General features: G+C 46.8%; 1 protein-coding gene across 9 annotated transcripts in view; it reads right to left on the bottom strand.

Annotated features, from left to right (window-relative positions):
- Positions 1-20,715, bottom strand: part of Rhobtb1 (Rho related BTB domain containing 1) — a 128,606-nt gene that overhangs the window by 40,844 nt on the left and 67,047 nt on the right. For 8 of the 9 annotated variants that reach the window (XM_015987724.3, XM_015987720.3, XM_076557046.1 and 5 more), the window contains 2 exons: positions 4,279-4,480; positions 3,522-3,625 (listed from right to left, as the gene is read on the bottom strand). In XM_015987724.3, the coding sequence (XP_015843210.1) occupies positions 3,522-3,625; positions 4,279-4,470 (296 nt within the window). In that variant the 5' untranslated portion in view covers positions 4,471-4,480. Of the gene's footprint in view, positions 1-3,521; positions 3,626-4,278; positions 4,481-7,404; positions 7,555-20,715 lie in introns of those variants that run through there. The other variant, XM_076557044.1, reaches the window with a different exon arrangement.

Here is a 20,715-nt window from a genome sequence, read left to right on the forward strand (position 1 = left end):
TCATTATGAAGTTAAAGGACTCCCTCACAGCAATGAAAAGAGGTGACTGAAGCCTTCTACAGAATAAAAGGAACTCCTACTGCTACCAAATTTTCCAAAAACAGTGTAGCTTTCTGGGCACTGAATTAATATAATGTCATGTATTCAGCATTTCTAGAACGGTGCTGGTGGCTGAGATGGGGTAGGTCTGGGTTCTAGTCTCTGCTGGGTGGAGTCTGCAGGCAGCAAGCCTGGAGGCTGTGGGCATGGGAGGGGACAGAGGAAATCCATAAGGTAAGAGCAGACAGGCAGCGGGAAGCCTCCCACAAGAACCAAGGCCCTGACATCAGTGCGCTGTCTGGGGGAGCACGGGCTGTTTTTCCATGTCAACGGGAAGAGGGTGTGGGTGACAGAATCTTAGGGCATGGGCACAGAGCAATGAACCCTGAGCCCATGGGGTGCCGGGAGAGAGCAGCTTGCTTTGTTGGGAGTGAGGGGGCAGGCCACTCCAGCTCTGTCTTGGGGCAGGACAAGGCCCACTGTATACTCTGTGAGGCTACGGGGCTGTAAAAAATGTCTCACGGGAGCAAAATAGCTCCGGTCCACACTGCGCAACTTCTGCGAAGTGGGCCACGTCACACTGTGTGTCTCAAACACAAATGTTGGAGTGCCCACAGAGCACAGTGCTGCTGAAGCAGTCAGCTCATCTGCCGGGAATACCCCAGGGAGCGCATTCTGTGCCTCTCCTTGCAAGGTGCTTTCTCAGGAGTGGGATTCTGAAAGTCCTTCATACCAATTGCACCCATCTTTCCTTTGTTCAAAGACTTCATTCTCAACGGATGCATCTTTAAAATCACAGATGTAAACCTGAGTGCTTGGTTAAGTGCACGTGGATTTATTAGTCTTTATGTGTAGAACAATGTGAGGCCAAACAAACAGACGAAACAAACAAAAAACTCCAAGGCAAAGAGACAAAAAACCCATAGCAAAAAGATCCCAGATGATAATCAGTAACATTACTGGGAAAACAAAACAAAATACAACAAACAAACAAACAACCCAAACCAAACCAAACCAAACCTAAACAACAACATCAAAACCCCCAGGACATTTAAGGGGAGGAGCCTACCTTGCCAGCTACTAAGTTGAAAAGTTCTGCCACAGAGGGGACATTAAAAACAGAGTTTGTGATGGTGCATGCAGAGATGTTAGGCTGCCTGAAGAGAAAAAGTGTCGTGACTGCTCAGGCCCAAACAAGACATTTATACCATCTGCTCTAAGGTCCGTGGATCATTTCGGAAGAGGGGGGTGGAAAGAATGTAATAGAGGGATTGCTGTGGGATGGTCTGTCTGTCAAATGTGTTGCTGATTGGTCAATAAATAAAACACTGATTGGCCAGTAGCCAGACAGGAAGTATAGGCGGGACTAACAGAGAGGAGAATTGAGAGAACAGGAAGGCGGAGGGAGACACTGCCAGCTGCCGGCATGACAAGCAGCATGTGAAGATGCCCGTGAGCCACGAGCCACGTGGCAAGGTATAGATTTATAGAAATGGGTTAATTTAAGATATAAGAACAGTTAGCAAGAAGCCTGCCACGGCCATACAGTTTGTAAGCAATATAAGTCTCTGTGTTTACTTGGTTGGGTCTGAGTGGCTGTGGGACTGGCGGGTTAGAGAGATTTGTCCTGACTGTGGGCCAGGCAGGAAAACTCTAACTACAAGGGATGGGCAAGGTGGTTCAGCTGGTAAAAGCTCTTTTTGCTTCTAAGCCTGATGACCTGAGTTCAATCTCCAGGCCTCGCATGGTGTAAGGAGAGAGAACGAACTCCCAAACCTCGAAATGCATGTGGTGACACGAATGTGCCCGCACAAGGACTTTGATGCTGAGCCTACATTAGAGTCAGATGTGGAGGGGGAGGTGCCTGGGGGGGGGGGTCCTCACTCCTTAAATGCTGACTTGTGGTAAGGTAGATGGCCCTGGCTAAACTCGGTGGGTTACAAAACCAACGAACAAGGCGTGAATCTGGGAAAGAGAATTAAAAGAAGGAGGGAGGTTAACAGGGATTGGAGAATCGTAAGAGAGCCTGTGGAGTTGAGACTAATCAGAATGCGTTATGCGTACATACATTGTCAAAGAACAAACTTAATGGAAAATTACGTCCGTTCCCACACCCTTCTTTTTGAGTCTCCTTGAACAAACCGGCCTAAATTGCAGGTTCCCTGCCCCTCCCCCAATTACGGGAACTTCCCAAGAGCAAGGCAAATGCTTCCCAGCAGTTTGCCCATTGTTTTAGACACACCTATAAAGGTAGCCAGCCTGCCTGTCATTCCAATACTCAGGATGCTGGGGGGAGGGGGAAGGGTTATAGAGTGTGACTCTGTCTCAAGAGAGAAATGGCACCGGGGTAAGATGGCCCAGTTGATCAAGGCACTTGCTGCCAAGTCCCATGCCTGGAGTTTGATGCTTTCGACCTACATAGTGGGAAGAGATAACCAAGACTAGCAAACTGTGCCCTGATCTCCACACATTTGCCCTGTTGTGTACGCACACACACATGACAAAATTAATTAATTAGTTAATCAATACAATGTAATTTAGAAAGGAAATTAAAAAAAAATCAAAAATTCCTTAGGCCTAAGATCAGGTGGCTACCTTACACATTCCAGACAAAACTGACCTGTCTCGTGGCACCAGAGGAAAAGTGAAGCGCACACTTGTGGGTGTGGCTTGTTACGAGATTGTCCAGGGCTGGAGAACAGGGGATCTATCAGAATGTTTTGTCTTTATCCCTAGGAGGGAGGAAGTACTCTGGCGCTCTGAGGTCACATGGCGTAGGATGTTAGGAAAGGACAACTAAATAGTGCTACTCCAGGATAATTTGAGGTGACGCAGGTCAGTTTACGAGGGAGCAGGAATAGGGATCTCCCTGTGTGGGTTCAGAGGGCTGTGACGTGTTCTCAGAAGGACCGAACGGAGCGATGGTGACAAGGTGGTACTGAACGCGGGAAGGCCCTTTGACAGTCCCTACCCACGTTAGTGTCCTTCCGGGTTTATCTTCCTTTTACTGGGTATCTCCTTCTCTCTTTCTCTTTGAATGAAAGAAAAAATAGACACAAATGCTTCCATTCATTTTGGAATCACGCCCGGAGAAGGGCTTTTCAGATGCTTTTCTTTCTTTTACGAGCCACCTTTATGCTTTTGAGGCAACATCTCCTAAAAGGAAGCCAGTACTTGTGGAAGGAGGCAGAAGGTTAAACTGACTCGAAACGAGAGGACCAGATGGATACTGGTGTTGCAAACAGCCCAGCTTGGCTAGCTGGGAGTTCCAGGGACGGACTTTGTGAGTGAGGAGGAGGAGGAGGACTTGGTTATCCTCGATACCAGAAACCAATCCTGTCCATTTAATTCCTAACCGAGGCACGGCCCAGAGCCCAGCACACTGCCAGGCTGCATGGTCTGCCTGTCGGTGTTCTCTTAACCCACCGTGGAGAGGGAGAGGAAACTGGACGCAACCACAAGCTTCCCTGGCCCTGTTTTACCTGCCGTATGCGAAACGCCTGTCTTTGTGGTGATCTCCGAAAGTGTCCCAAAGCCTGAGAGAAATGCTCACTTCATCAACGACATCCCTGGACCGCTCCAGGACCTGTGTGGGGGAGAGGGGGGACAGAAAAAAAGAGTGTGAGAGAGGGGGCATGGAAGGGAGGGAGTGCGATGGGGGGGCGGGGTGGGGTGGAGGGTGAGGGGGCGGTATGTTCGAGTGTTCTGCAGGGGCATTTCTTCAGGTCTTTCCACAGTCTAGAGGGACACAAGACAACTCCTAATTCACCTTCCCCATTGTGTGACTCAGACTTCTTCCGTGTGCCATAGCCACACCCCCAAGTTTCCACTTTGCTTTTTTTTTAATCTGTTACTACACAGGTCACTTCTGTTTTAGACATGCAATATAGCCACGTGCCTCCTTCATTTTTGATCAGACTAATAAACAGCAAACAGAAGTCATGGTCTACGCATTATTTTAAAGTTTCCTTCCTTCTTTCCTTTCTTCCTTCCTTCCTTCCTTCCTTCCTTCCTTCCTTCCTTCCTTCCTTCCTTCCTTCCTTTTTTTTCTTCCTCTAGCCCAAGCTAGCCTGCAATTTCTCCATTCTCCTACCTTAGCTTCTTGAACACCGGGCCACCGTGCCAGGCGAATTACTATTGCATTCAGCTTTCTGTTCGTTCTCGAGGCAGGGTCTCCAGTAGTTCAGGCTGGCCTGGAACTGGCTACGTAGCTGAGGCTAAACCTATGTGCCGCCTTACCTCCTGGCAAACACGGTACTGGTCAATGGCCCACACGGTGGGCACATGGGTGGCCAGCAGCTGGTACTGCGTCAGTGTGGTGTTGCACGCCCGGGCACAGATCAGGCGAGTCTTCCCCACGGCGTTGTCGCCCACGACCACGCACTTGATGGTTTCAACGTTGGGTCTTTCGTAGTCCATGTCAGTGTCCATTTATAAGGCTCTGTAAGAAGAAGATGATGGTGGGTGCCACATTAGCGAGGCCGAGGCTTTCCACAGCAACTCCCCACAGCTTGCCTTTGTTCAGCCACGTCCTTGGAGGCGCCGGAGCACAGGCAAGGAGTTTGGAAGTGAAACTCAAGCTTTCTTTTTATATCTCACACTAGAACAGAAACACCACGCTGCTGTTATTTTGACCCTGAACAGTTTATTCCGGTGAACGTGTTATTTTCTCCTTGGTTTTCTCTAAACATAACCTGCCTACCGCAGACGGGTCCAGGCATTACTGGCACACAGTCATAGCTCCCCAGCCACACGTGTTGACCAGCTAGTGAACCTGGTCACCTATAGGCCTGGCTGAGCTTTGACACCTGACCCTTGGCTGCCCAAGAAATACTGTCATTCACCCCGCCACAGTCTTTAAGCTACGCAGTGTCTGGCATTGGGACGCCATATGCAAGTTCATAATGGCTACGGTGGCCATTACGGTGAGAACCAAAACCTAGGCTGCAAAACTGCCTGGGTGTGAGCAAACAGGAAGCTCCAGGTTGAATTATGACATGCTAATGAAATTAACTTATGTCCATTCATCCACTATTTATAGTGACTGTATTGACACAACAAAGTATTCTCAAGAGACCTCACCAAAGCTAGCTCTCTCTATACAGAAGCCGTCCGTCCCTCCCCCTCAGGGTTTTTTCATCAAGGAATCTGGAACATAGGGTAAAGGCAGACCCAGCCAGGAAGGCAAAGCATGTGAGACCTTCCTGAAATAACAGGGGGAGGTTAAAAGACAGTTGCAGACCCAGGGTGGTGGCTCACACTTCTAACCCTGGCTTTTGTCACGCTAAGGCAGGAGGAGTGTAAGCTCCAGGCTAGCCTGGGGCACGTACCAGTGTAACACAAATCTTAAAAGTTCTTATTAATAAAAACAAGCCCAGAGCCAGATATTGGGGTGAAAGCTGAAAGATCAGAGAAGCAGAACAAGCCACAGCTAACCTCACCTCAACAACTCCTCATCAGATCCTGTTTCCATGAATCCTCATATTGAAAGCCTCTGAGTCCTCACCCGGAGTGGATCTCAGCTGAACTGCTGCTCAAAAGCCTAAAAGCTAAAAAAGCCTCTAGTTCTGGTCCTCACGCCTTATATACCTTTCTGCTTCCTGCCATCACTTCCTGGGATTATAGGCGTCTTTCCCAAGCAAGACACGAGTCCTGGAATTATAGGTGTGTATCACCATGCCTGGCTCTGTTTCCAGTGTGGCCTTGAAGTCACAGAGATCTGCATGGATGGATCTCTGCCTCTGGAATGCTAGGATTAAATGTGTGTGTGCCACCATTTTCTGGCCTCTATGTCTGTCTAGTGGCTGTTCTGTTCTCTGACCCCAGATAAATTTATTAGCGAGCACGTATATTGGGGGACACAATATCACCACATACCCGTATCATGCCTCCACCAAACAGAACACACGAACAAACCAAAAGTTCCGGGTCTCAAGAGAAGGAGGAAGAGAAGCTGCTATGGCATCCATGCTTTCCGGAGTCAGGCCCTCTACACAACAGAAAACAATCGCCTTCCTGCGGGCAGCTTAAGGGATGATGTCAGGTTTCGATGAGTCAGTTGCAACTGGCCCCTTGAAGAGGTCTAACCTGAGCAACTTGGTCTGATGGTCATTTTCAGAGTTGGCAATGATTTTGGGAACGTTCAGAGGAAAGAGCCTTCTACCTGACTGGGACCCAGTAGAACTGAACTCAAATTTGATTTGAGGAGAGCCGTCCTTGGGATGATAAAAAACAGAAGGTGGGGAGTTTGGACGGAGGGACCGCCGTCTCACAGTCGGGCCTTGCTGGGAGGTGAAGCAGTTCTGAAATGCCGTCTGTTATCCACAGCGACATTGTCCCAGGCAGTTGTGAAACCTGAGGCTGGAGAACGGCTTCGCAGGAAGGACTCGAGGGGCAGATGTGTGGTTTGGTTCGAGTTTGACCTGTGGTTTGTGTAGCACGAAGAGGCTGAAAATACCCAGCAGTTCCCCATCTGGCCACACTTTTTTTTTTTTTTTTGAGAAAAAAAAAAAATCTTAGTACAAAAACAAAAGTCTAATCTTGATGATCAGCCAGGTGTGATGGCTCCTGCAACTGATCTCTTTAACATCTGTCTTATGATTCCATGGTATTTTTATTTCCTTGAGTAACAGAGAACGATGTGCTAGAAGCATGAGTTTGGCATTGGACGGATGATTTTTCAGTATTCCGTCTAGGGAATATCACCTATGTCTAGAGACCAAAGATAAAATTGCTAGCCAGGCAGTGGTGGCGCACGACTTTAATCCCAGCACTGGGAAGGCAGAGGCAGGCCGATCTCTGTGAGTTCGAGGCCACCCTGGGCTACAGAGTGAGTCCTAGGAAAGGCTTCAAAGCTACAGAGAGAAACCCTATCTCAAAAACAAAACAAAAAACAAAAACAAACAAACAAACAAAAATTGCTAAGTGTACCCAAGGGCTAGGATCGACACGTGATCAAGAATTATATGATCCCAGAGACTGAACAGAGGACACACAGGGAGCCTGTGTGGGTCTGACCTAGGTCTTCTGCATGTATGTTCTGGTGTGTAGCTTGGTCTTCTTGTGGGACTCCTGACAGCGGGAGCAGGGGCTGTCTCTGAGTGTTTTGTCTGCTTGAGGGGCCTTTTCCTCCTACTGGGCTGCCAAGTCTAGCCTTGATAGGAGGGTTTGTGCCTGGTCTTATTGTGTCTTGCTATGTTGATGTCTCTGGGAGCCCTGCTCTTTTCTGAAGGGAAACAGAGGAGGAGTGGACCTTGAGGAGAGGGGAGGTGGTGGGGGGAGGACTGGGAAGAGAGGAGGGAGGGGAAACGGCAGTTAGGATGTAATATATGAGAGAAGAATAAGTTGAAAAATGAACCATATGACCTGATAACCAAAGTGGTGAGGGTCAACAGTGGTGACTCAGATGGCGTGAGTTGGAATCCTCGCGGCTCCGTTCCTGTCCCCTGATACTGGGTGGGGTTTACTTCCTGGGCCTCATTATTTTCATCTGTTAATCATGGCAAACTCCACCTCCTACGGCCAGTGAGAGAGGTGAGCAGATGTTTAAGTTCTGGGTGTAGTCTGTGACTCCATGATGAGGAAGATGGACACTTTCAGAGGACATCAAAATACAGTGAGGCAGGAAGCCAGCATCAGAGGTAAACTCACCAAGCTAATACGGACAGAGATCTCCCCAAAGGACGGATTTTATAAGTGCTAACTCAAGGATAACTCACTGGATACTGCAGACAATCAACACAAGACAAGGAATAGCTGACCTGACCCAACAAATCAAAAAAAGAATCAAAGTTACCAAATTATTTGACAACATCCTGGTGATGTTGCCAAGGGGGTGGAGTGAGCCAGGAAACTGGCTTCATTGGGGGCCCCACAACTTTGAAACTGAGGTACATTGCCTTGAACATTCTAAGCGGTAGGACAATCTCAGTATTTGCTGGGGGATGTGATTGTTTTGAAAGGCAGATGGTTTAGAAGGATGCCTGGATTTAGGGACAAGTAGGATAGGAAATTAAAAATATAGAATTGGCTTTCTTGTCTATCAGCAACCTGGCTCTGCCAGCAGACTCTGAAGAGGAGCTCCCAAGTCATGTGGATTAGTAATACCCTGGTGAAATAAAAAACCATGTTGCTTCTACATATGCCTTTGAGGTGGTCACAAACCCTTCATGTTTCATATTCAGGCTCTGTGGTGGTGTGAGTAGAAATGAACCACATAGACTCATGTGTGCGAATGCTTGGCCCATAGGGAGCGGCACTATTAGGAAGTGTGGCCTTGTTAGAGTAGCTGGGGCCTTGTTGGAGGAAGTGTGTCACTGTGGAGATGGGCTTTGAGGTTTCAGGTATGCTCAAGCTAGGCCTGGTGTGACAGTCTCCTTCTGCCTATGGACTCAGATGTAGAACTCTCGGCTACTTCTCCAGCACCATGTCTGCCTGCACACCACCATGCTTCCCACCATGATGAAAATGGACTGAACCTTGAAACTAAGCCAGCCCCAGTTGAATATTTTCCTTTATAGAACATGGTTTCTCTTCACAGCAACAGAAATCTTAAGTAAGACAAGCTCTAAACTGCAAAAGTTATTCTCATTTTTAGGACATATTTATGCCATATTCTAAAAGAAAAAGAAAACCAATGGGGTCAAAGGTAAAAATAACATCCACAGGGATTCTAATCCCTGCAGTATACATAGGATCAGATCATACTGATTCCCATCAACAGGAGATCATGGATGAGGGAGAGCCACGGGAATGGGTAGGATTCACTGCTCACAGTGAACTCGGCTGCAGAGGTGGAGTTTGCAATAAAGTACTACCGAACTGCCTCACAGCCTCAGTACTTCATTCAGAGTAAACATTTCCTTTTCTGTGTATACAATAATCAAAAAAGTATTGCAAGAATTCAAAGCTACAGCCAGAGAGGCCAAATCAGGCCTTTCCAGGATCCCAGCAAATCAGCTGTTCGCAGGTCCCACATAAACAGACAGACACTCAGTCCTGGAAGCGATGGTAAGAACAAGCAATTTCATCCTTCTCTACTTGTAATGGGCTCCAGTTTATTCATGTCTACATGCTATGGTTGAGTGAGTTCTTAAGACCATCTGGGTGATTGTTGTCTGCTTTCTGATTTTTATTTACTTACAATGGGAGTGATAAATGTTATCCATTTAACAGACCTAATACATCTCACCGTCATAAATCCTGCTCATCTGTGTGAGCGCTCTTTTGTCATTACATAAATATCCGAGGAGACAAGAGAGCCAGAAATGGTAGCTGTAAACCGACCTGTTACTGCATTTCCTACTTCAACAAACTTGGAGGACAGGGAAGCTCGGGGTTAAAATATGCCTTGAAGCCTCTACTCACCCTGTCTGGATGTCAAAAGTGGGGAAATTTATTTTACGACTGGCAAGTCAACAGGCAGATTTGGTGGCTGGGGATTAAAGAGCTAGACGAGGTGGTTCTGGGCCCTGCGTGTCCATTCCTCATTAGATAGACTTATATGCTGTGGTCATGGTCCTCGTGGTCTCCAGAACCACGTCATTGGTGTGGCCATCCCAGACTTGCCCTGCTGTTAACTAGCAGGATCTGGACCACAGGCCACTCCTCTCCATCTGCCACTGTCTCGGCTTTGTAGCCACAGGATTAGGTGTTCTGTGCCCCGGGCCTGTAGCTTCCTCTCTTCAGTATCTATGGCACTTAAATCACACTCGAGTCATTAATTAATTCCTTTGGGTATTGCTGTCCCGAGGAACATCTTACCCTTCTAATCTCAAATGTCAGAGTGCAACACTCCACGCAACACTACTGTCTTTAACGCCAGAGCCTCCCGATATGAGGTAGTACAGCACTCCTCAGCAGCAGAGGCAATCCACTTCCCTTCCTCTCGAACTCGGAGGAACCTTGTGATCATGTGAGTTCAGGCTCCAGGGTTCTGCAGTCCCACAGCCATGCATTGCTGGGACACTGCCCTGAGGAGACCAGCTAAGGCTGCTGGCCCAGCTGAACAGAGAGCTCAAGAACCCATAACCTTGGCTGTCCCCAAGGTTATGCAAATCTCCCAGTTTCACCGACCCTCCAGTTGGAAGTACTTTTATGAGTGAGCTAGGGGAGGCCAACAGGGAAAGCATCTTATCGTTCTAAAGACAGCAAGTTTTGGGGGTGGCTTGTTATGTAGCGGTGATGACCTGAAACACATCTGTTATGAAAATCTCCAGAACTCGGATGTCTACCCTAATATCATTTCTGTGGCTCCACACCTGACAATAACATCTCAAGGAAGAAAGGGTTTATTCTGAATCACAGTTTGAGAGTACAGTCAGTCATGGCGGGAAAGGCGTGGCGGCAGACGCTGGAGGCGGCTGGACATGTTGCATCAGCAGTCAAAAGGAGAGAGAGAAAGAAATGAATGCTGATTCTCAGCTCACTTTCTTCTTTCTATTCTGTTTGAGACTCCAGCCCAGAACAGTGCTGCCTACATTTTCAGGCGGGTCTTTCGACATCGACCTAATCTACACACAAGCCATGCCCAGAGGGTGGTTCTAGACCCTGTCAGGTTGACAATCAATGTAAATTGGCACGCAAGCCTTCCTTGGATGCTGGATCTTTTCCCACTCCATGTTGGCGGATCATGGCAACTTTTCTCCATGGCACCACCCTTTGCCTCTTACATGGCATTTATCATTTGCAGAGTAACAGCGCCTGAAGTCCTTTTCTTAGTCTCTCTGAATGTGATTTGTCCCATGGCATGCGACCCTTAGGAGCTACAGAAGTAAGTGAAGGGGCTAGCTCTTTGGACCATGTACTTTTGAGTGTGCTTTTTAAATGTGGGAGAAGCAAGCAGCAGATCCAGGCTGGAGAGAACTATGGAGATGCTTTTCCGCTGACTTTGAAAAGGAAGGAAACGGGCCTGAGAGCCAGGGATGCAGGTGAGCTCTGGAAAGGAGAAAAGGTAAGGCGCCATTCTTTTCACCAGCCTCTGGGAGGAACAGAGCCCGCCAATGCCTTAAGCTGGAAGACCTTTGATCTCCAGCGTTGAGGGTTAGTAAATGCATGTTGCTTCATCTCACTCAGTGTTTGGTCATTTGTTGCAGCGTCAGTGGACATCAATGCTGCATGCATTAGCCTCCCAGTGGCTTCCTTCAATTCTAAGTGCGGTTTGATACCTGACTAGGCACCTTTATAGGCCTTATCCCTTCTTCTGCTCTTCCTTGACTTCTTGCTCATCTGGAAAATTCTATTTATTCCTTAAAACTGTTTTCAGATACTATTACCTCTAGAGGATTTCCCAGCTACCCTTCTTCTCCATGGACCAGTTTGCTCCGTTCCCTGACTGACAGATGCTTGGAGCAGAAGTGTCTTGAGTTTTATTTCTACTTTCTGGTAAAGCTGATACATCCCAAATGCCCATCTCATTTACTCAGTCACATTATATAGCTCTAGAGTTCAGCTGTGTGCTAATGTGCAATACACCTCTTCCATAAGCCATGCCTAACTGCGCCATCTGGTCCCATATTCCTCTCTTTGACTCCCTCCTTCTCTCTCTCTCTCTCTCTCTCTCTCTCTCTCTCTCTCTCTCTCTCTCTCTCTCTCTCAATCATGGGCAAAGCAACAGCCATGTTGGAATATGACCTCAGCTCCTCTGGTATCTTCAAGTCATTCCTCTTCCTGAGGCGGTACCTTATTCACCCCCAGCCCTTGAAATGATGGTTTCTGTAGTGTCTTGTCTGTCCCTATGAAACAGGCTCCTAAGAAAGTGTGGCTGCCTGACCTTAGAGTCTAGGCCCCATAATTCCATATTGAGGAGAAACTCAGGATGGGCTGGTTTGCTCCCAACAGGTGCGCCTCGGTGTCTGGTCACATAGTGCGTTCAGAGGAGGCCTCAAGACTCCTCTGTAGCTAGAGTTTTCCTGCCTTGCCCACAGTCAGGACAAATCTCTGTCACCCGCCAGTCCCACAGCTGCTCAGACCCAACCAAGTAAACACCGAGACTTATATTGCTTACAAACTATATGGCTATGGCAGGCTTCTTGCTAACTGTTCTTATAGCTTAAATTAATCCATTTCTATAAATCTATACCTTGCCACGTGGCTCGTGGCTTACCGGCATCTTCACATGCTGCTTGTTCTGGCAGGGGCTGGCAGTGACTCCTTCTTCTGCCTTCCTGTTCTTTCTTTTCTCCTCTCTGTTAGTCCCGCCTATACTTCCTGCCTAGGCACTGGCCAATCAGTGTTTTATTTATTGACCAATCAGAGCAACACATTTGCCACACAGAACATCCCTCATTAAGAAATTCAGATCTTGGCGGGGGCGGTGGTGGCGCACGCCTTTAATCCCAGCACTCGGGAGGCAGAGCCAGGTGGATCTCTGTGAGTTCAAGGCCAGCCTGGGCTACCAAGTGAGTTCCAGGAAAGGCGCAAAGCTACACAGAGAAACCCTGTCTCGAAAAAAACAAAACAAAACAAAAAAAAAAAAAAAAAAGAAATTCAGATCTTAGGGAGTGTGGGGTGAAGCTATCATTTGTCAAAGACATTTCACCTTCATTAATTTGGAACAACCATTATTGGGGTGTGGCTCCTCTCCCGTCATCACTTCCCCTATCTCTCTTGACCTTGTTATTCTGACCGAGGCCCCAGGAGCAGCCTGCTTAAGAACAGTTGAGGCCCCCAGCTCCACGCACAGGTAGCTTCTACAGCTACATTTTTCTTGTTCCCAACGTAAGACATCGTTTAGGTTGGTCATCAGCAAAAATACTGGCAGAACCAAGAACACAGTTCTGGTATTGGAGGAGTCTGCACTGAAGAAAAATTGAAAACTTTCTACTATTGCCGTGAACAAAAGGGAAGTGCCAGAAACCACGTAATAGTGATGACAGACAGGCGGTGGCCCATTTTCCTTTCTGCAGAGGGTGTCAGGCTGCGCTCTCAGTTGTGATGGGGGCGGGGGCAGGCAGGGACTGGTTTATACATAAGGCAAGCATCTTCACTGCAGTGGAGAATGCATTCAGGGCGGGGAAAGGGGCAGTCAGGGGCAGGCCAGAGCTTCCATCCAGTCAAGGCCACTGAGACGTGATCTCTCAGATAAAGTCATCCAAGTCAGCAGAACTGTCTTTCCCATCACAACCTTTTAAGTTCGATTATGTGTTTTCATGAGAAACTTAAGTAACAGGATGCTGGACAGAGGCCCCAGGGCACCAGGAAACCCAAGGCTGCCCTTTGGAAATGAAATGGTGCTTTTTAAGATATCCAGTCATGGCCCTTCCTTGAGTCCTGTGATAACAGCAAGGCCATGTTTTCTGTTTTTTAGAAAACTCAAGGTCAGTGAGTTTTGAGTCAACAATGGGCATAAACTTTCTCTTCTACCTCAGCTGCACTTAAGTTGCCCTCACTGAAGAAAAAAAAAAAGCTTGAAAGATGGAGCCTGAGAGATGGCTCACTGGGTAAAGGTGCCTGGCTGCCAAGTCTGATGACCTGAGCTCAATTCCTGGGACGTGTATGATGGAAGGAGAGAACAGACTCTCAAAAACTGTCCTCTGAGCCGGGTGTTGGTGGCACATGCCTTTAATTCTAGCACTCAGGAGGCAGAGCCAGGCAGAGCTCTGTGAGTTCGAGGCCAGCCTGGGCTACAGAGTGAGTTCTAGGAAAGGAGCAAAGCTACACAGAGAAATCCTGTCTTGAAAATAAAATAAAATAAAAAAATAACAAAACCAAAAAAACTGTCCTCTGACTGTCACAACTGGGCCATGACATGTACATGTGTAAGTCTTTCTGTTTCTCTCTCTTTCTCTTATACACACACTAAATAAAAGTAATAAAAATGAAAAAAAAAAAAACCCTTAAAAGATATATACAGAGCCGGGCGTGGTGGCACACGCCTTTAATCCCAGCACTCGGGAGGCAGAGCCAGGTGGATCTCTGTGAGTTCGAGGCCAGCCTGGGCTACCAAGTGAGCTCCAGGAAAGGCGCAAAGCTACACAGAGAAACCCTGTCTCGAAAAAAACAAAAAAAAAAAAAAAAACAGAAAAAGATATATACAAATTTTGGACTTGGTAATGCACACTTGTAAATTCTACCACTTGGGAAGCCGGAGGCAGGAGGATCTCAGCTTTGAGACCAGCCAAGGCTACACAGGGAGACCCTGCCCTACCCACCAAGCGTGAACCTCTAGACTAGATCTAACCACCCCAACTAGGCTGTGTTCCATTCTAGACAGGCTGGCCTACTTTCTCCTACAAGTAGGCCATATAACGCTTCCTTGGATGGCTCTGTTTACACCACAGCTCATCCTCACCCACTGACTAAAACTGTTTTTTCCTTCTGGGCCAACTACAGAAATGTATGCAGGCCTGGGGATATATAGGAGTGGCTGGGTCAAGGGTACGGGTTGCTATCATGGACTTCCGAGTCAAGTCACATACAGATGTGCTGAGTTCCTCGAAGACCATGAAAGACTACGTGTGTGTGTGTGTGTGTGTGTGTGTGTGTGTGTGTGTGTGTGTGTGAGAGAGAGAGAGAGAGAGAGAGAGAGAGAGAGGCTCTTGAGTTTAGGCCTGCAGACCAGGCCTCTATGAACATCTTCTCACTGTCTGGAGCTGAGAGGCTCCCAGTCGCAAGGTAGAGAGGTCAGGAGCTCTCTGCAGATGGAACCAGGAGAAGACAGAGTGATGATGGGCAGGCATGGACCAGGTCATCCCTTTACTCCACAGCTCATGGGAGTTTGGAATTACAGTCTAAACTTTGGAGTGACTCCAAATGCTGTGAGAATGGCACTCCCACCGAAGAGCAGCAGGTTCTCACAGGCTTTCAAGAGGTGCCATGAGAATGGCAAGGCTGCCACAAGAATGGAGAAAAGAAAGGGCAAGGGGACCATGATAAAGGGATTGTCTCTCTGACTAGGGTGGGACCCATGGAGGAAGTCAAGTAGGTGGGCCCTGGATGCATCTTGGAAGATCATCGATGAATTTAAAGGCCTTTCCTTGTACACTGCCTCCTGGGGTGTTTATCATATCCCAACTTGTAAGACAGATGATTACATTTCTATGTGTTCTGCTTATACCCCACCAGGATCATACATTCATTCTTCTTCTTATTTTGAGATAGGATCTCAAGTTGGCCTCCACCTCGTTATGTAGCCAAGGGTGACCTTGAACTTCTGAACCTCCTGCCTCTACCTCCCCAGTGCCAGATTTCTGTGGTGCTAGGGATTGAACCCAGGGCTTTATGCACATTGTGCAAGCACGCTGCTGAGCCGTATTTCTAAGCTCTAGGCTACACATTTTTGCTGTCAGAAGGTTTTTCTTTTACTCTTTAAACATTTTCCCAGTACCTTGCCCACATGCACCTTTCAGTAAATGTCCAGTCGGGCATAGACGTTCAACCCCCCTACCCTCCCTAGGAAACCTTGTACCTGGGGTTGGCAGAGAACTCACATGCAGCTGCCTCTGCTGACTGATTATTAGGCCCAGTGGCCTTGAGGGTAGCAAGTGGCTAGGACTGTGGTGGGTGAGAGGGATGCTTTAAGGGACATCTATTGTGGCCCATCATGAGAGCAGCACTTGGCAGATGGCATCACACCCACTACTGTCCCTTGGCAAGAAGGGCACCCATTACCATGGGAACTGTTGGAAGGCCTTGCTGACAGGTCAGAGGTTGCAACCTATTGTGGCCTGGCAGATTTTTCCAGAAGTTCGAAGGCATGGAGACGCCCTCCCTCCCCAGAGAAACTTCCTGTTCTCTACCTGCTCTTATCTGGAGAATGTCCCTGGGCCCGGAGGACTGACCTTATCTGAAAGCTGTCTCTAAGCCAGATGCCTGATATATCTTTAGCTTGACCCTTGGCACAGATTCCTGCTAGAAGACTCCCCTACTGCACATACGATGATAACTAATGATAACTAAGACTTGTGCTGGGAGCCTTGTGATAGGAGCACGCCACTTAATGCAAATTAAGGTTTGTCCCCAGGCTCCCCAATGCTGTATATTCCTTATACTCTGGGATAGAGCTGAGCTGATTCACTGAAGTCTGTCTCCTGGAGGTCTGTCTCCATCAAACCCACAGCTGTCCAAATCCTGTTCCCCATCTCTGTTCCCTCCACCCTCCTGGACCAATGCAGCCAATGATCTGGAGGAAGAAGCCAGGCCACAGGGAACCATGAGGATCAAAATTAGGTCCCTTCACAGAATGGGAAGTCAAGGTCCAAAAAAGAGTACCAACAAATACAGGCAAGAGGCACTAAGGGCATTATTTGGTTGGAAACAATAAAAGAACTTAGTGATTATTGTGCCCCAACACCTACCACCCATTTATAAACTTTAATAATATTTACATAGAGAGCTACAGTAAAGTTCCCATTTCCTTTCAGGCATTAGCACCCAATCCAAAGGGTTTTCAGACCCTTCTTGTGAGTCTGGTGGACCTGGCTAGAAAGGAGGAAGAAGAGGCATAGGCACCAGTGAGATATGGAGAAGGACGGGTGACAGATAGGGAAGCCAGGCCATAAAGTGCAGTTAGCCGGCTTCAACAACAGTATCAGAAAGGAGGACGAGGAGTAGCTGTCCACCAGAAGCTGAAGGACGCCTGCCAAATCTCTTCCAGGGAGCCAAGCAAGAAATGTGCTCGTGGCCCGTGGCCCGTGGCCTGTGGCCTGCCCGTTTTCAAAGGGAAGGAACTGGTCCCAGCAGCAAGCAGCATGTTCTTCATCACACATAAATAACCATGGTGGAATCACGAGGGCTGGGATGACTACGACCATGGCTGGAAAAACAGATTGCGGGGACATTAGAGGGCCTCTGAGAGATGGACATGTTGCCCTCAGCATGGAGCAGCCCCGTGGCCTCTTACTGAAGATGGCCAGATAGAGAGATCTGAGCATGGCAGGGGGATTCCTGTACTATCCTAGTGTCCCTCTACTTGCCTGCTTGCCCAGGCCTTTCTATCCAGATGCTGTGAGGGGAGCCGCTGTGAGGCCGGGGTAAGGAGGGGTGGAGGGAGGGGCGCCTTCCAAGTGTGAACAAGCTGCCACACTGCTCACTCGTGTTCTTATCTCACTTCTAGAGTCTCTCTCCATCTGTAACATATTCATTAACTTCCGTCTTCGCTGGAACTGGATGGCTGCTGCAGACTCTGACAGAGCTAAGGATAACCAGAGGATAACTAGGGGGACTTAGCATATACTTCAATCCTCAACCATTAGGGTTTCTTTCTTTCTTTCTTTCTTTCTTTCTTTCTTTCTTTCTTTCTTTCTTTCTTTCTTTCTTTCTTTCTTTCTTTCTTTCTTTCTCTCTTTCTCTCTCTCTCTCTCTCTCTCTCTCTCTCTCTCTCTCTCTCTCTCTCTCTCCTTCCTTCTGTCTTTTTTTTAAATGGATGGAGGAAGACCTATGAGGCCTGTTATAAACCCTGGATATTCTATGAGAAATAACAGAAGAAAAGAAAATTAAAGATGTGACCAATACCAATGAAGCTCAACTATGTAAGCAAACAGCAAATGAGGTCATGCAGCTAATGAAACAAGAGAAGTAAAGGCAGCCTGTAAATGACATAAGGGGCTCCGCGTCAAAAACAAAACAAAACTTGGGTGGTAATAAATGGCAGACGTGGGAATGTAGCAGGACATGTGAGGGGCAGGCCGAACACCAGAAGTCCTTCTACTCAAAGGACTGAAGGCCGAGATGGGGTAGCAGACAACCAAAAGGCTTGATGTCAAAACACATCTCCCAGGTAGTGTTCGTTCCGAAGAATTGAGGGAGCAAAGAACAACTTGATAGACCAGAGGAGAGGGGGCAAGGCCAAGTAAGCAGGCAGGGTCATGAACAACAAGTGCCAGTGCTGAGAGGTGGATGAAGGGGTTTCAGGCCAGCCTGGGATATGTTAGGAGACAGGAAAACCAACCAGACAGCCGAATCAATCTGAATCAGGCAACGGCATTGTGTATGTACAAAACTTATCTCTTGGAAAGCAAAAAAAAAAAAAAAAGGGCGATTCCTAACAGAAACATCAAAGCGATAACAAATCTTAATAAATCAAAGGGCACACACACGGTACACAGGAAGAAAACGGCGAGTTCAAGGGAAAGCTCGCAGGAGTACTTGAAGCCTGTGGGCTGAAAAATCAAAGCCAATCAATGTCAGAGGAAGAGTGAAAATGAACGAGCATCAGGCGTGGGGCTTGAGTGACAAGCAGCAGAGTCGACAGGCTTCCTGGGTGTTTTCAAATCTAAAGGAGCCAGCGAACCTCCCTTCAAGTGTGTTTAGCACGTGTGAGATCATGAAGATTGACCCCCCCACACACACACACAAAGTACAAATTCTATGGACCAAATATCTCGACCACAAAGAAATTAATGACTCAAAAGGGAAAGTTTTATAACCACGGCCACCTGAACTCTTATGACATGAAGGGACTGCTTCCCCAAACATCCAGCTGAGGAAATAGCTCCATAAATGTCCAACACTTTTAGAAGACATATCTATTGAGTGTTTATTAAGAATAGCAGAAGTCAGGGTCTGAGGAATTGGCTTTCTCGGTGAGAGTTTGCTGCATAGACAGGAAGATCCGTGTTCTATCCCTGGCACCCACCAAAACTCTGGGCTCAGCAGTGAGTGCCTATAATCCCAGCACCAGGAAAGTGGAGGCAGGAGGAACTCTAGGGCTTCCCTGGCCAGACATGCTAGCAGAATCTGCAGGTTCTACATCCAGTCTGGTGAGACCATGAGTAATGTGATGGAGGAAGCCAACTGTTGTCAACTTCTGGGTTCCACACATGTATATACACACATGTACACTACACACACAACAACAACAACAACAACAACAACAACAACAACAACAAAGCAACCAAAATTGATAGCAAGAGGGGAGAGAATTAACAAAAAAGCTTGTTGTGTGATCTTGGGGATTTTCCTTCCTTCCTTCCTTCCTTCCTTCCTTCCTTCCTTCCTTCCTTCCTTCCCTTCCTTTACTTCCTTTCCTTCCTTTCCTTCCTTCTCTATTCCCTCCCTCCTTCCTTCCCTCTCTTCCTTCCCTCCTTCTTCTCCTTGCCATCACTTCCTTCTTTTGAGACATGTCTCACTGTGTAGCTCTGGCTGGCCTGGAGCTCACAGCAATCCACCTGCCTTTGCCTCTGCCGCCCAACTGCTGGAATTAAAGGCATGTACCACCACAGAAGGTATGGGCCTATTCCTTAAACCAAGCCTTCATTTTCTCTATAAATTGGGGATAGCCCCACTTAAGAGGTTGTATAGTGCTATTTGCTCCGCCCATGACCTTGGGCTATATGGCCCAAAAGAGGTGGTGCTTCTTGCCTTCATACACGACTCTTAAAAGAAAAAGGATAGAGGTCAGGTTCTTCTTCTTGGTGTGATCAGACATTGAATGGCCAGGTGCATTCACTCCCAGACAGAACAGAGGAGGACTCTAGCTGTTTTGTATTCATGAGTGTATTTCCCCAGTTTATATCTTAATAAATCCCAGTTACCCATTAAATAGACTCACATAGATTGGTCATAACAAGTGGTGCCCAACATGGGGCAAGAGTTTCCACCTAAAACCTGAGAGAACTTAAGAAGAGATTCTAGAACTGAGCTAACAGTCACTGAACATGGAAATTACACAGAGAGTCTGGATACTGCATATTATTGTGTTGTCTTTGGGATTTTTAACTGCAGAGAGACATTTGACTGTAGGGGCTACTAAGTTAAACCAATATGTATATTTTAAAGGTATCTTGACTTCAACTTTTGGGTCTAAGGTTATGTTGCTTTGGAAAAGAGGTCCTGCTTTTGTTTCCACAGAAGATGAGAATCTGTGGATTGCTTCCAGGTTAATATGATTTGATCAAACAAGACTCCCTAAAAAATCTCCAGTGGGAACAGATGGCCCAGATGATTCAATGTTCCAGAGTGCCCCTGTTGCAATTTCCTCTGAGTTCTGTATCCAGAAAGGCTTCAAGGCTGCTGGCTGAGATGATCTAGCCTCACAGACTGCTCCAGTCAGGACTTGACCATAATCCTAAATTTTCTCAGGGTTCCCATAAGAGAACTACATCCAAATTCCCAAAGATAAATTATAGATATTTGTTATTTGTTTTCGTGGGTTGATTATAAGTTATTATGGATAATGGTCAGAAAAGAAAGCTGAACAAAGGAGATTAGATTCATGGATCTCATTCTAAAAAGAAAAGGGGATATAGAAATGATAGGATAAAACTATAGGTTATTGAATCTACTTTAATCCAAAAAACAATTATTAATCTTACCTATTTTACATTAGTATGGATTTTGGTTTATTAATACAAATTTAAAGTTAATTTTGTTATACTATATATATTTCTAGTCTTGTTTAAGGTATTATGTTTATGCAATTCATTTAAAATTGTAATATATAATTAAGAAATACAGATTAATAGTCATCTATGATAATCAAATTTATAGTCATGTTAGTTAAGTTTTCTAGGTATACATAGATATATTTAGGTAATCTTCAAATACTTCAAAGGCCTACAGAATATGGCATTTAAAATGTTTTAAGAACAGACTTTTCTGAACAGTGAGACATGTCTGCTCCTGGCAGCACCAATCTATTTTAGAGAAAATGATGGGCATTGAAGAAACTCCATATGGAGTTGGCTTTCTTTGTGACAAAAGTTAGCCATTTGGGTAAGAAACTGCTCTTGCCTGGGT

Source organism: Peromyscus maniculatus, chromosome 21 (assembly GCF_049852395.1).
Source record: "Peromyscus maniculatus bairdii isolate BWxNUB_F1_BW_parent chromosome 21, HU_Pman_BW_mat_3.1, whole genome shotgun sequence".
In the NCBI taxonomy this organism is placed as follows: Eukaryota; Metazoa; Chordata; class Mammalia; order Rodentia; family Cricetidae; genus Peromyscus; species Peromyscus maniculatus.